General features: G+C 41.2%; 1 protein-coding gene across 2 annotated transcripts in view; it reads left to right on the top strand.

The window, feature by feature from the left end:
* Positions 1–16,346, top strand: part of STN1 (STN1 subunit of CST complex) — a 31,123-nt gene that overhangs the window by 8,792 nt on the left and 5,985 nt on the right. For both annotated transcript variants that reach the window (XM_066620743.1, XM_066620744.1), the window contains exons 4-8: positions 1,561–1,656; positions 5,439–5,501; positions 8,446–8,616; positions 9,089–9,200; positions 10,065–10,233. In XM_066620743.1, coding sequence (XP_066476840.1) covers positions 1,561–1,656; positions 5,439–5,501; positions 8,446–8,616; positions 9,089–9,200; positions 10,065–10,233 — 611 coding nt within the window. The remainder of the gene's footprint in view (positions 1–1,560; positions 1,657–5,438; positions 5,502–8,445; positions 8,617–9,088; positions 9,201–10,064; positions 10,234–16,346) is intronic.

The following is a 16,346-nucleotide window of genomic DNA, read 5'->3' on the forward strand; positions in this document are numbered from 1 at the left end:
TTTTTTTGTTTAACAACCTAACACACATTTTGGTGCCAGGGCCAAATCCTATGTAACTTTTGGGGGATCGGGGTGGGGGTAGTTCTTCCAAACTGCAAGTACACCTTGCAGAACAGAAAATTCCAGTTAATTTCTTAGTACCCTGAGCAGAGGAAAATAATTGGTATATTTGCGGGGGGAGGGGGGGCTGAGTGTTTATTTAAATGCATTACTAGTCTCTATATTCTCTAGTTTGTGTGCCACTATTTGCCACCCTTTTTTTCTTTCTCATAACTATTACTGGAGAAAGTATACTTTGTTTCACTTCCTGTCCTAGGAGTATCGACCATCGAACTTTCAAGGTGACTGATTTTTGGATTATTCATAATTACTCATGACAGCCTTAGGCCTTTGCTCTTCCAAACATAAAAGAATGTCTTGAACAGTTTCAAGTCTAAGCAGAAGTAATACTCAGAATTAAGTTTCCAGCTGGACCAGTTTTTTTCTGGCCAAGTGACCCTAATAATGAGCATGCTGGAAATGACCATTAAAAGGAGAGACCTGTTTGAAGCAAGGTAGGCCATGAATTACTGAGGCATAATAGCTCACTGATGAAGCCTCTGCTATTTGAATAGAACAAAGTAGTTTTTAGAACAAGTCCAAGGGAACTGGTGTACCATGTGCACCAGTGGCCTCATCACGCTCACTGTTGCAGTGGCACTTCTACCATTGCAGCTATGCTTCCTCCAGCTTGAACGCCTAGTTAGAATTGGGTCTTTAAATTCCTGTGCCCCTGCTGGAGAAACAGGCTATCACAACAAAGTGCTTGCTCATTGACTCGGTATTCTTGATTAAGACTGTCTTGATTAAGACAGCCAGTTCTCTGTCAAGGAATGCCAATTAGAAGTGAATGGGGCAACTCAGTTGAAGGTGTTGAGTCTAGGAGCCGTCAACTGCAATCCAGTGTATGCTCTTGCTTGGGGGTAAGCCCTGTGACATCCATAGACTTATTTCTGTGTGAACACAGTATAGGATTATGTATTTAAGAAATATGTACTGTTAACATAAACACACTTTTTACAGAGACAGTGATAGATTTCCTATCTGTAAATCACCCAAACCAAAATGAGATCATTGGGATGATTGTTGAATGACTTGTCCATCATTTATTGACAAGAATGAGAAGAAGATGGTTGGGTTGAGCACCCACTGTAATACCACACCACAGAACAGCAAAAAGTGCATATCCCAGTCTAATTTAGTGTTGTATCTCATTTATCTCACATGTGCGGTTCTATGGATTTCAGGTGTTTGCTACAATGAATACATACATGGAAGGAAAAACAGTTATAGTTGAGGCTGAGGCTGTAATTTGAGGTACATAAAATACGTGACAATCTCCTGATCAGAAACAAATGTCTGTGATGTTACTTGTTTGATCAAAATATTAAGAAATCAGTGTTCTAGAATTGCTAAAGGTAACATTAGTTGGATAAAATAAGAACAAGCATTTAGAAGGAGGATTGTGCAATACAGAATTACATAAATCTAAACACTTACAGTTTCTCCTTCCATTCTTAGGTATATTTTTTTACAATGGACATCCAATAAGGCGAGTGGACATTCTTGGAACTGTGGTCCTGGCCAAAGAGCAGGATGCCTTTTGTATTTATGGAGGTAAGAAGTTATGTTTCCTGCCAGCATCTTCCTATTTCTCTCCTTAATAACCTTTAGTATTTTGAAGTTGCCATGCTTGCTTAGTTTAATGATGGAATGCTTTTCTAAGACGGTGCTTCCTGTAACATGTGTGCATAATCAAAATATGAAAGTATGTGTTATAGTCCCATGGTGTGGGGAATTAAATGGCCGGGAGTAATCAAAATGGAGGTTTTGAGACTTTACCTGAATCTTAAGGATAACAGTATCCAGAGTTTATATTGCAGCAGTGCATTGCTAGCACTAGTTGAGACAAGCAGGTAGAATAAACTGGAATGGCAGCCTGGCTTACACACGTTTGTTGTCTTGGGACCAAATCCTATCCAAATTTCCAGTGCTGGTGCAGCTGTGCCAATGGGATGTGCACTGCATCCTGTTGTGGGGAGGCAGTCACAGAGGCCTCCTCAAGGTATGGGAATATTTGTTCCCTTACTCTGGGGCTGCATTGCGGCTGCACTGGTGCTGGAAAGTTGGTTAGGATTGGGCCCTAAGTTCACAAGCATGCAAGGGTTCAGAAGGGAAGAATTCCAAAAAGGTTCAGCTGGTAACTTTCCTTTTCCTTTCCATCAGCTTGTAAGCTAGTAAACCAACCCATTCCAGTATCTCTAAATGCTCTGCATCCATAGTCACTCTTTCTAGAATTGTAATTCTGTTTAGTGTCTTAGGATAAGATGGAGCCATGTGCTGCAGGTCTTCTCGCTACCCCAGGACAAAGCAGGAGAATTCAGATGCTTCACTGCTCAGGTTTTTGTGGTCTTGCTTTGTAAAGTAGAAGTCTGAAGGGGGGGAGGGACTCTGTCTCCACTGTGCTTTCCTGTATGTTTCTGATCATCCTTCTTTCAGTACCAACCAACAATGGTGTTATGGCCAGTGAGTGTGGTGGTGGCAATTTTGAGCCTGTCATCTTGCAAACCCTTCAGCCAGTAGTTCCCAAACTTTTTAGCACTGGGACCCACTTTTAAAAATAACAATCTATCATGGCCTACTAGGAAAAAGAGGTGTAGAAAGAAATATTTTTATTTATTAGTAATCATTAATTATTATCGTAAACATAAATTATTAATGAATAATCAGGGTCCTATTCTTCCAAGGCTGCTATATACCTTGCATATAGTATGTATGTGTAGGCATTTGTTAGACTCTCCCTAGAAGTGGAATTCAAGGACTGTTCCCCCAAACTTTTACAGTCATTCAGGGTGCCTAGGAGAAGGGTGACTTGGAGAGCAAGATGTGAAGTTAGGGACTTCCGGGCCAAACAAAACGTTGAAACTGAGTTCACACATGATACACGACTCACCAATTACTAGAGAAAATTATAAAATGTGTCATTTTACCACAGGTTTGGTTTCCAACTAATGATTTACCATTCCGTTTACCATTTCCACATTTTACCACAGGTTAGGTTTCCAACTAATGATTTTCTTCTGAAAATTGGGCAAGGGTGCTTGAAAAGTTAAAAAAAAAATTTCAAAAACTTTTTGGACCCACCAAAAATCAGCTCGTGACTCACTGGTGGGTCTCAACCCACAAATTGGGAAACACTGACTTCAACTCTCTGTAAATAAATACAGTACGCTTCCCAGTTATTTCATGTCCCTTGTTCCGTGTGTAGATACCATTTTCCCACCTGTTTTCTTCTATGAAAGCAAAGGAAGATCCTATAATCTTAATGTCGGTTTAATTCTGACTTTACTAAATTACCTCTGTCAAATCCTTGACTGTTTTATATTTGATAGATTATTTGTTTTTCTGTTTGTTATAAACATATTGTAAGCCACCTTGGGCATTTGCCTCAGCATGGGAAAAGTGGGATAAACTTTTTTCAAATAAATGAACTCTGACATTACAAAAGTAAGCTCCATTCTCTTTTTTGACTTCCCCTTGTGTCTCTTGGTCGCCCTGCTTGCATGTTCAGACTGCTCCTAGTTTTACTTTTCAGGCTTCTTGCCAGGCTGCTCCTCCCTGTTGTTCCTTTAGTCACAGTTGGCAAGAATGCGTTGTAGCTTCAATTTATGTCTTTCAGTATAAAACAGAAGCTCTGCCGGTTAGAGAGCTAATGCATGAGTGTTGCAACAGTTGGATGTAGTGCCTTTCCCTATTGATCCATGATGCAAAAAAGAATTAAAAATGAACTGAAATTTTTGTTTTTCTACTGAAAACCATGAATGAGGTATTTTTAGCAGGATTATCAAAGGAGTCTGCTTACTATAAGTCTTGGTACACATAAATTTGCTAGGGAATTGTTCAGTATGTAGAACAAGATGGGTTCAGTGACTTATCAAGACAAGTGTCCCATTACTGAAAGGTGCTAATAACTAAAGTCACAGAAAAAAAACTGATCAGTAGTCTTCCGTCTCCCAAGTGTGACAGAGCTTGGGTAGAAATTGGAGACACTTGTGAATATCTGTTTCGAGTTGGCATCAAAAGTTGTCAACACCATGTAGGTTCCTGAAATATAAATAAAAAAGGCCTGGTCTGCCCTCATTTATTATTATTAACAACAACAGTATTTATATGCCTCTTTTCAATGAAAAGTTCACAAAGTGGTTTACGGAGAAGATCAGATAACTAATAGCTCCCTGTCCCAAAAAGGCTCACAATCTAAAAAGATGCAAAAGAACTTCAGCAGACAGCCACTAGAAAAGACACTGCTGAGTGAGGAGGACCAGTTAATAAAGAGGAGCACCCACTTGAAAAAGTGCCTCTTACCCAGTTAGCAGGGAGTCATTCATCCTCTTCCTGCAATCCCTGTTTAAGTGGCAATTGATGCTGGCTATTGTCCTATATACCCAGTTGAATAGTTGAGTAAAATAAACTAATTTCCACCCATCTTACATTTATTTCAGAAGACATTCTAAATTTCTGGTGCAGCATAGAAGGACTTTATTAAGTTATAGTAAGGATATAATAAAATGGAAATGGGGGGAGTATGGGCACTTCTAAAAAATAAAAAAAATACCTATAACAGTGGTTTTAAATAAGAAATATCAGAAAACTAGCATCAGTAGCAGATGGAATACTTTAATTTTGAAATGAAGCTTGCACAATGCAAGCTTATAAAACACTTCCTCTGCCCCCCCCCCACAAGTCAGTTTAGCCCGGAGAATCTCTGTCTTAAAATCTCCCCGCCCAACTTAATCTGCAGACACACCCTGTTAACCCATCACCACCAAATAGGGATTTACAAGAGTTAGAATGAGGCTTCAATCCTCTGACCCTCTAGCACCAGCACTGAGTGTCATAAACGTGCCGTGACACCAGTCAGCACTTAGCCTAGCACTGGATGGATGCCGCAAGATAAGAGCTTTGGGTGGCAGTAAGGGTTTTCGGGGGCAGGAGGCATTCTGGGGCAGGGCAGGTGGAGTGACTGGCCTGGGAGGGGGTAGGACCGACATGGATCCTATTTTCCATGTCAGGTTGCAAAGCCCAATGCAGAGGTTTTCTTGTCTGCACTGGAAAAATAACTGGCACAGACTTGAGAAGCCCCATTGCTGGACTGGGGTTTTCCTTGGGGGAAGGGGACAAAAAGAGACCTCCAGCCATCCTGGTGGGGCCACTGGATACAGTGGTCACCATTTGAGTGCCGTTGCACCTGACAGTGCTGCCAGGGATAGGATTATGTTGCCCATCATTGCGTGTTGTTATTATTACTGGTATTTGCCTACTTTGATGTGTAGAGTTGGTCAGCCATATTCAACCTGCAGTAAGAAATATTGACATAAAACACTGCTATTCTCTTCTAGTGGATGATGGCACAGGAGTTATAAGCTGCACCTGCTGGAAAAATCCTGTGACAGAACAGTCAGGTAACAAGCAAATCAGTGACTATTTCAGCTAAACAGTTACTGTACTAGATTAGTAAATCTTATTTGTCTTCAGCTTTAATTTTTAGGCTGTTTATTGGTGCCAATTTGAGATGCTCGTCCTATTTTGTTTGTTATTTTGTAAGTTCCAATGAAAGCACCAGTCTCCCAATTATCCCTTCGTTCACCACCGCTATTTCTTACTCTTACCTGGTTGAAGTTTCGGTTCAAGGCTACAGAGTTGGCCAAAGAGCCTTCATTTTCTAGCTGTGAATTGGAGCCCCCCACTTTAGTGAAGGAAGATTGTTACAAACATAAGGAGTAAAAATGTCAAGCACGTGGAGTAGATCATTCCTTGTCTTCACAAGTGATGTGTGTAGATATTTGTGTGCTTTCATTTGCCATTTCATACTCTATGAAATGGACATATTTTGATTATGTGGTGAAAGAAGTTAGGTAATTGTTAGCTGTATGTTTTGCCCTGGAAGGCAAATGGCATTACTGGGGTCTAAGTTAGGACAGAAAAATGGTGTATGGGGAAAAGGGACAACCCTTTGCTCTCTTCTTCCTCTGTATTATGGGCTAAGACTGTCTTGGTGACCCAGCAGCTTCAGTTGCTCTCTCACAATGTAATCCTGTGCATCTCATAAGTCAGTTCCATTGTGTTCAATGGGACTTACTTCCAGGGAAGTATGAAAGGGATTGCAGACTTAGAAAAAGAAAAATGTGGGAAATCCACTCATAAGTCTCCTGCTGTTGCTGGTTCGATCCTTAATGCATCACTTAAGTACACAGGGATTTTTCTGATAGATCAGCTGTTGTAAACTCAGCTGCTAGGATCTGACTCTTATAATTGGACTCCTGCCAAAGCTCTGCCGTCTGTTGTTGACCTAGGTACTTTTAATATACCCAAAATAATAGCAGTGATTACAGGAATGTTACAATTTTTTGTTTTTGCCTATTGATGTGTTGAAAGTAGCTGAGGATACCTTATTAATATACAGCTGTGATCAATTGGTCAAAGTGCAAACTATGTATTAGAAACCTGAATCTCAAAGTTCTGTTTAGTTATACCAGCGATAACTTGGCTATAACTGTTGCAAAGATAATACTTAGTATATAAGTGTGTTTCTCTGCCATTTTGACTTTCCTCTAAAATCTAATAAGGAATTCAAGTCCACAAAAGAGGAAAAATATTTAGTAGCCTGCTTGTTTTCAGGATTTGTTTAATTTGTGTATGGGCAGGCACCAAGAAGGAGCTTTCATTTTCCTTCACATAATGTTGATATTCTCTTACACAGCATGAACTTTGAGGGGAAGCTTTGAGAATTGGATTTTTGGCTTAAGTTTGAACTGTGGAAGAATAACACTTCTAGGGTCAAGCTAGATATGACACTAAATCCAGGCGCTGGGTAGACAGTGATGTTTGGCAGGAAGGTGACATGAATTTAAAGAAATAATTTTACTCTACCCCTGCGCTTCAGTTCTGATTCAGACCAGTCCCCTGCACCTCTGCTGTTTCAAAACAAAAGGAGAGCCCCAGCCTACACACTTTTAATGTCGCATTTAGTTTGACTTTTAAGTCTGTAGCATAAACAGAGCCCCACAGCACTTTAAAGGCTATCAAATGTATTATGGCATGAGCTGTCATGAACAAAAGCCTATTCACCTGGTGTATGAAATGAAGAGTGAAAGGTTGGGATATTATATACATATGGACTCTGTGTACAGTGACAGAAATACAAGGTGAGGTTAAAAGAACTGCTTTCTAAAAACAGACTCTGAATTGTTCAGTCAATTGACATTTACAAGAGTGAATTGAATGTGTTGCCAGGGGACAATTTTAAAATTTTAGTCTTCATGTGATATACATGAGTAGCAGAAAGAGTCAGGTTCTGTCCTTCTTGATCACAGCAAACCAAACTAAAGCTTTCAGTTTCAAGGATTTCAACTTTTAAGAAACGTCACAAATAGTTGACCAAGAATTTTCATTACTAGTGCTGTATGCATTACTTTGTCAACAGCTATTCATAGTAGGGTAAAGTTACAAAGGGAGTGTATTGCCATTAAGGGCAGAGCAAGTAGAGCAGTTCCCCAACTTATGGAAGCCTCAGCTTATGTAAATTTGATTTTGCATAAACTTTGCATAGAAGCTGCCTGTGCTCACTGCTCGCTCCCCACCACAGATCATCCCACAAGAAAAGGCTGCCTGTGATGCTTAAACACCAGCTTATGTAAAGTTGTCCAGAACAGAACCTTTACATAAGTCGGGGAATCTACTGTATTTATAGAGAGATGGGGTTTGTGTGTGTGTGTGTGTGTGTGTGTGTGTGAGAGAGAGAGAGAGAGAGAGAGAGAGAGAGAGAGAGTGAGTGTCAAGGGGAACTCGAACATCTACTTTGATTTGTCCTGCCAGGGGCAGCCCATCCATTGGGCAAGGTTGCATCAGTCGCTGATTGTGGGGGGGGGGGGCTGATTTGGAGTGCCCTTCACCCTGAATATGCTGCTGCTACTGCCTTCCTCCAGCCTGTTGTGATGCAGCCCACACTGATCTACTTTCCACTCATTAAAAGTAAGCAGAAAGCGGACCACCTGCCTTCTTACCATGCTCCTTGCATACATTTCCATGATTTTTTAAAAATCAAACATGGAAGTCCTGCAACTGAAGAAACTGAGCAAGGAGTTCTGTTGTGCTGCTGCTGTGCCCTGCACATCCTATTGCTGTGAATTTCTTCCACTAACTGCTTTGATTCTTATGTCTTTTTTCTATGAATGTTTCGGTCTGAGGAAATAGTATCATGCTGTATTATCTGTGATGTTGCCATTAAGATTCACAGCCTATTGATCAATGTCAGTCATGTTGTCTAAGAAAATCCATTTGACTTTTCCCGCTCCAAATGTTGTTAATAAGGCAACACCCATATCCAGTCTCTTCTTTTCTCCACAGCCTTAGAATCTCATCCAAGCACCTCAAGTAACTTGGATCTGGTAGAACAAATAGCGAAGTTTCAAGAAGTAATTCGTCACAAAACTAAGCTGGAAATCGGTGACGTAATCAGAGTCCGTGGTTGTGTAAGAATCTACAGGCAGCAACGAGAAATCAAAGCCTTCATGTATTGTGAGCAGTTACTCTTTCAGCAGCATGCATTCTTGTTCTGAACTTCTAACGCTCCAGTAATTGTAACCTGAGCAACTTGCAATTCATTTGAGCTGTGCTAAGCTTCTGTGTTTTCCTGTTACCGCTGGGCCACTTTGAAACTTTGGTCCACACCCCTCTAAGTGCTGCTGTGCACAGCATCCAGGTGTTCTTTCTTTATGGCAGCAGCTTTTGTAGTTTAATTAGCAAGGAAGCAATGATCCCTGTTGCTTTCTAGAAGCCATTCCCTAAACCCAGTTCTAGAGACCTAAATGCAAACCATAGGGTACCCCTTTCCTTCCCCAGATATAGTTCTACTGAGGTCCATGTAAGACAATCAGAATGCTCAGATTTGTAAGTAATTTAGGTTTTATAGACATCAAATAAAACATCTGGTTTGTTACTGCTAGTAGCAACTCAGGTGTGCTCTATGCCTTTCTTTTACCTTTTTCAGATAAAGTTGATGATCCTGTGTATGATATTCAGATTTCAAGGATACTAGAACTTCCCCGCCTCTACAGAGATATTTATGACAAGCCATTCCAGTACTCAGAAAAGGGGCAAAGGTGAGTGAGAACTATGAGTAGCAAATGCAGAACATTTGCAAAGGTAGATTTTATTTTAGGAGTAGGACATGAGACAGGGAAGTGTAGGATGCAAGTTGGATATGGTGAAATAGAAACACCTTTGAAAGTGGCATCATATGAAAAGTGAATTGGTTTGGGGGGAGTCATGCAAGTGGGACCAGATCAGAGACTCTGACAGGAACAGATATAGGGGCTGTGGCTATGGATGAAATAGATGAACAATTGAATGGGAGTATATGACCAGATGCTATTAGCTTATGACTCTCTTGACCATCTGGCAGACAAAAAGCTATATTAAAATCTTAGATTAGATTTCCTTGGTTGTCATGCAGGAAATCATGGAAGTAATACTCTAGAAAGTTTAGTACCCATATACACAAGCAGGAATATAACAAGGAAAAATGTTTTATGTTGCCGGAACTCCAAACACTAATAAGTCTCGAGGGGTATTTTGAGTGCTTAGTAGGAATATTCCTCCTTGCCCAAGCCAAAAGAGTTTTATCTTGGGGCAGGAGGTAATGTGGCAACCTCTGCACTTGTGCTCCCAATTCACTAAGCCATTCCCAGTAGCTACTTGAAAGTTTACTATCTGGAGGAGCTAATCAAGTGGAAAAGTGATCCTTTTGCCATGCAGAAAGCCTGATTTTGCTATATCATGGCATGCTGTATTTCTGAAATTTATGAGGATGTAGCCCAGGAAGATCTCATGCCAGCATCACTTACACCGTGACCATACTTCCTTGCTACCCAGATCCTAAATGCCTGACTTGGGGTAGCTTTTTATTTTCGTGAGTCTTCAGTACCTTTTTCATGCTTTAATTTGACTGTTTCTCTATGGATTAGCCATCAAGGTGCAACAGATATGTTGGGCTCCATTACTGTACTGAGTGAAAAAATAAGAGATTTCCTATTGAGGAACAAAATCCAGACCTTCTATCACCAAGAGCTGGAAACAGTGGAGGTCCTGGTGTCATTTATCACACAAAATAGAACGAGTACCACTGCTGAGCAAGTAAGTACAGGTGCTGTTGTCATAATTTGTACTAATTTGGGGGGCATCTTAGGTCTATTAAGAATGTTGCCAATAAATAATAAACTAAAAAAATGCCTGTGTTTGTTTACTGCCAGTTTAGGAACACAAAACCTGTATTGAATGCTCACTTGGAACCCTTCAAATACTGCTTATGTATTTTAATTTTTTATTCCCAATCATGAGAACGGGAAACTGACTTCTTAAAAGGTAGCGAAAGCTGAGGTTCTCAGGAAACTTAAGTGGCAGATTTCACACACATCTTAAATTTTAGCCAGTAAATACCAAAGAGAGCAAGCTTGTTAAAGCTATAAAGTAAACCAAATCGGTGGTTGTAAGATACTTACCAAGGAGTAGGCCTGTGAAACTCTCTTCTGAATAGACAGGCATTGACTGTGCTGCAAAAGATGCAACTTAATAGTAGCTTTCAAATTTCACCTTTAAGGCATATCTGTCTGCACTGTGTTGGGAAGTTACATTGTCTTCAGGAGACCTCCCACATAGCTGTTCAGCTGAGCAACAAGACTGAGTTGTTCTGAATTTAATCAAGGGCAAGATAAATGAGGCCCAACATATTAAAAAGATGGAACCTTCTGTAGGAAATTGCAAAGAACATTCCGACATCTGCTGTGTATTACACGTCCTCCTTGTTGAAGATTTCAGCCCATTCAGAGCAAAAGTTTGGAATAGAGGTGAAGGGGCCCCAAGTGCTGAACTCTAATTGGAATCAGAATTGTACATAAAGAAACTGCTTGTTTGAGATTTGGGCTGCTTTTCAATAACGTTAGATATCTGCCTCTCATTGTGCTTCTGGTTAGAAATTTGTTTATAAAAGGTTCATAGTATGCAGAGAATAAGGTCATGAGCCAAATACCTCCTCTTGTAAATCTGCATGACTTTGATGCACTTGAAGTTACTGTGAGCACCCATATCTGAGAATCTGGGCCAATTATACATATTTGTTTAGAATGCTTAGCATAGTGTTACAACTAAAACTGAGCATTAGTCTATAAAGCTGCATGTCTTTATATGCCCAAGTCTGTGCCTTCATGGGTCGAGAGAGAATAATTTTTTTTTTGCAAGTTTTCCTTCTGTGTCTGGCTACATTTTTGCTTAAGGTTATGTTTTAGATTCCCAGAACTGTAGGAGGTGATTTAAATCCCCCAAGAACAGCTCACTGAATTAAAGCAACAACAAAACCGCCTCCCATTCATACTGGGTTCTGTGAACTCCTTCCTGGTGGTTGCTTCCTGGCAACCATTTGTTTTCATAAAGGAAATGCTTGTCATTGAATTCTAATAAAGCAAACGGGCCTGGATTTTAGCAAGAACACTGCTGGTCTGTGGTAGAGAAATACAATACAAAAATGCCAAGACAGTAGAGAAGGAATGAAAACAGCTGCCATCTTTAGTAATTCTGGTACATTCTGCTGAAAGGCTCTCACAAGCTACTCAGCTCGCTAAAGGCCAAATACACTAGTTAAGTGTGATCACACATAATGTTGCCACAGCCACATCCCATCCCCTTTGACTTCCAGTGCTCAGTGTATCTAAAGATATGGAGCTGGTATAATCTCTCTGATAACACTTCGAGGTTCTAGGTTGAAATACCAGCTCATCTGTAATATTTCTGGGTAATTCTAGGCAAGTTGCATTCTTCAACCTCATTTGTTCATTGGTAAAATGTGAACAATATCTGTCCCTTTACTCTCATCTCTACCATCCCATAAATACATGCATATATTTTTTCTCTCAAATGCACCGCTATAGGCAGACGCACCCTTCATAACAAGCTACCTTATACAAAGTCAGACCACTGATCATCCTAGCTCAGTTTTATCTATGTTAAATGGCTGTGACTCTCCAGCGTTTTAGGCAAGTATTTCCTGCCAGCGATTGAACTGGAAACATGTTACTTATAAAGCAGATTCTCCATCATTCGGTTGTTGCATTCCTCATACTATTTCCTCTAGTAGACAATTGACTACTATAATTTGGCTCTTACTCCAGGTCTCTACTTAATTTTACATTATTATAAGGCTGACTCAGTTACTCCAATTGGCTAGTATTATAATGCCGTTGTACAAATCTATGGTAAGGCCACACCTGGAGTATTGTGTCCAGTTCTGGTCGACGCATCTCAAAAAAGACATAGTGGAAATGGAAAAGGTGCAAAAGAGAGCGACTAAGATGATTACGGGGCTGGGGCACCTTCCTTATGAGGAAAGGCTACGGCGTTTGGGCCTCTTCAGCCTAGACAAGAGACGCCTGAGGGGGGATATGATTGAGACATACAAAATTATGCAGGGGATGGACATAGTGGATAGGGAGATGCTCTTTACACTCTCACATAACACCAGAACCAGGGGACATCCACTAAAATTGAGTGTTGGGCGGGTTAGGACAGACAAAAGAAAATATTTCTTTACTCAGCGTGTGGTCGGTCTGTGGAACTCCTTGCCACAGGATGTGGTGCTGGCGTCTAGCCTAGACACCTTTAAAAGGGGCTTGGACAGGTTTCTGGGGGAAAAATCCATTATGGGGTACAAGCCATGATGTGTATGCGCAACCTCCTGATTGTAGAAATGGGTTATGCCAGATGCAAGGGAGGGCACCAGGATGAGGTCTCTTGTTATCTGGTGTGCTCCCTGGGGCATTTGGTGGGCCGCTGTGAGATACAGGAAGCTGGACTAGATGGGCCTATGGCCTGATCCAGTGGGGCTGTTCTTATGATGTGTAGATTTATAAAAGCAATGAACATGGCGCAAGGTGGTGGCTGGAATGTGAGGTGGCTGGATAACTGGTAGCTGGGATGTGTGTCTGGGATCTATTCCCAATTTTCCCAGGGTGACACTCCCTGTTAGGTTGCTGATCTTGCTTACCATATGCTGTAACAAGTCCTGGAACCAAACTGCTCTTGGCTGATGTGTGATTTGAGAGCCTTGTCTCTAGAGTCTAGACCCTTGACAGCAGACATCTTTCCAAGTACCCAGAAGAAAAGGGAGGAACAGAGCCCCAGTTGGCAGCCTGAGACTGTAGCCTGACCGAACACAGGAATTGGGGTCTGGCTGCTGAGGAAAGCTCTATTCCATTTCCTTCAGTGAGGAATAGATTTGGCTGCCAGAGACAAAGGAGCTATGAAGCCCTTCCCAGCATGTTCTGGGCTTCTGTGCTAGCAGGAAACACATTGCCCATGACATGGCTAGTCAAATACATATTTCGCTACTTGACTATGATGTTCCAGGCCTGGGTCCTTGGCAAAAGGACGGTTCCATTTTGAACACTTTATTTTTCACCCCTCTCATTTCCTGAACAGAAGCACACAGTTTTTTAAAAAATCATATGCCTTGTTAAATTTCCTTAGATGAGAAGCGGTGAATGCTATTTTAGAATGCCATTCAAGTGGGTATCAGATTGCTAGTTGCAATAAATTGAATTGTCCATAATGTGGACCTTTTACTCTTTTTTTGCTGTCACCACTCCCCAGTATTTTGCCTGTAATGTCTAAATTCATAGTGGCACACATTCCATGTGAAGTCTTTTAATCTGCTTGTATATTACTTTCTGCTCAGATTTTTAAAGGATTTTGCTCTGAATCCTAAATTCCCTTTTTGCAAATGAAAGTTACTTCTGCTCACACAAGGAAGGGATTTTTGCTGATCTCCCCTTAGCTCTGCAGGCTTCTGTGTCCCTTATAGTCTTGTTCTAGGAGATCCCCTAACCAAGAGCTATTCAAACTGGGGCATTGCTAGGCCCCAGCTGAGGGCCCTGGCCTCTGCCCCCTTAAGGGCGGGGGAAGGCAACAACATGATCCCCGTGATCACATCCCTAAGGGGGGCTGCAGGGATTGGGATGCACTCACCAGTCCCTGCAGCAACCTGTCGGGAGTGCCGGGAGCCCTGCGCAAGCATCTGGCTCCCCAACGTTCCAAAAGTAACGTTGGCTCCCCAACGTTCCAAAAGTAAAAATGGAGTGATCACGGTCCACCTCTGCAAAACCGGAAAGGGAGTGCAATTGCTCCACTTTGACTTTTAGAAGGCTGGGCAGCCCTGCAGCCACTTGTGGAGGGCTCCCTGCAGCCCCCCTCAGCACGCAGTCCTGGGGATCACATTGCTGCCTTCACCCTGTCCCAGCTGCCTCCCTCCCCTCCCCTGCAAGGACTTACTGTGGTCTTCTGACTCCCTGAGAGTTTGAAAACTGCAACCCTAACCCCTTGAAGTTTTGGTGGACAAAGATTACTGCTGTGCTAAGGAGATGGCAGGAAGCTTTCCTTCCCCATGCTCGCCTTAGGATAAAACTCTTTTGTTTTGTGATTGTTTTCTCATCACAGAAAACTAAATAACATGTAACACAAAACAGGAAAACACCTTTTTAAGCAAGATGGTTAGTGTGTGAAGCAGCCTGCAGAAGAAGGTGAATTTAAAAGATCTGTCAGGGGATTTATGAGTGATAATATCAGTTCAAAGTGAAATTTTAGTTGCTTGACTGGGTTTCTCTTAGTGTAGGAGATAAGCAGATACTATCTTTCTATAAAGGAGTCTGTTCGCAATCTGGACTGCTGAGTGAATTTGTCCATTAGGGGTAGCCTCCACAGTTTTTGATACCACCGTGATGACCTGTATTATTCAACCATTTTGTTGATGGGTTGCTGAATCAACCTAGGCCTTAAGCACAGAATACTCTTCATTATTTAGAGCAGTGGTTCCCAAACTGTGGTTTGGGACCTGATTTTTTGGTGGGTCAAAGGGTGATGGAGAGATCAGATGATTACTTGCCTCAAGCCCTGAGGCTATTCAAAAATCAGATACTGTAGCTGCTAAGTATCCTGCAAAGAACTGAGCTCCTGCAGTTTGCAAGCATGTGTAAATATAGGGAGATAAATGTTTAAGGGCCTCTTTTATAAGATCTTTGCTTATAAATAAATAAATGAATAAAATATTATTTCTTTCTATATCTCCTTTTTTAAGAGTTGGTAAACCTAGATGGGTTCTGAAAAGGTGTTGCTTAAAAAAGAGGGTCCTGATGCTAAAAAGTTTGGGACCCACTTATTTAGAGGATTGTCTTAATCTACCCTTGTGGTTGCTGGGACAGGTAAACTGGTGCAACATATTGAAAGCCAGAAGTCTCCTGAATGTAGGCCAAATAGAAACTTAAATTCTGAAATCCTAACCTCAGGTGACAGAGGTCTCATATCTGCCCATAAATCTAAAGAAATCTAAATTCTTTAGATTTCTAGAGCCGCCGTTGTTTCTGCCCTCCCTTGGAAATGTAAGTTCACTTCATGGAGAGTCAGAACTCTTGTCTGCTCCTGGGAATGAGACGTACTGCTAATAGCCTTCTTCGCCTGTTTGCCTTTTTTCATTCCTGAGATAAGCTCCCTATACCTGAAATAGACTAAGCTGGACTCCTGTTGAGTTTCAAATCCAGCATACTGAAGCACATTATAGTACAGCTGAATTATCCCTGTTTTGCAAGCCTCCTTTCCTTATATAGTATCAGCTAGGAGATAGCATGTGACCTTCAATGTTAGCACTTTCTAATGCACACTGCATCAAACCTATGGGGGCAGGAGCAGGAAGAGATGCTTCACAACTCTTGGCAGTTTCCAATAATGTTCCATCTTCAAAATGAAGACCGCTACGGACCAGTTATTTGTTGCAAATTGTCTCAGTATTCCAACATGTATCCAAGTGAGTGATTAGAAACCCTTTAAACAATCATATATTTCCCCACACTATAAAACTACATTGCATTGATTTATTTCACAGGAGCTGTTTTGGTGTGGGTGTGCTGTCTGTCTGCATGGATTTCTCTCCAGTTAACAAACAACTGGAATTTTGTGACTGTTTTTGATTAACCATCTTTTAAGGAAAGTGTTGAAAAATACTAATAATATAGAGGGCATCATCGAAGAGTGTAGAACTTGGGGGGGGAGGAAATATTTCATTACATTACAAACTGAATAAAAATAGCTCCAAGAAAAGGCAACTGAAGGAACAGTTCAGCTAGATTAATCTTCATATATTTGAATAGCTGTTTTTCTGTACTGAAAAACTCATGGTGCCCATGAGGAAATGAATTTGAATGTCAGAAAGG

This window comes from Tiliqua scincoides, chromosome 3 (assembly GCF_035046505.1).
Source record: "Tiliqua scincoides isolate rTilSci1 chromosome 3, rTilSci1.hap2, whole genome shotgun sequence".
NCBI classification, from domain to species: domain Eukaryota; kingdom Metazoa; phylum Chordata; class Lepidosauria; order Squamata; family Scincidae; genus Tiliqua; species Tiliqua scincoides.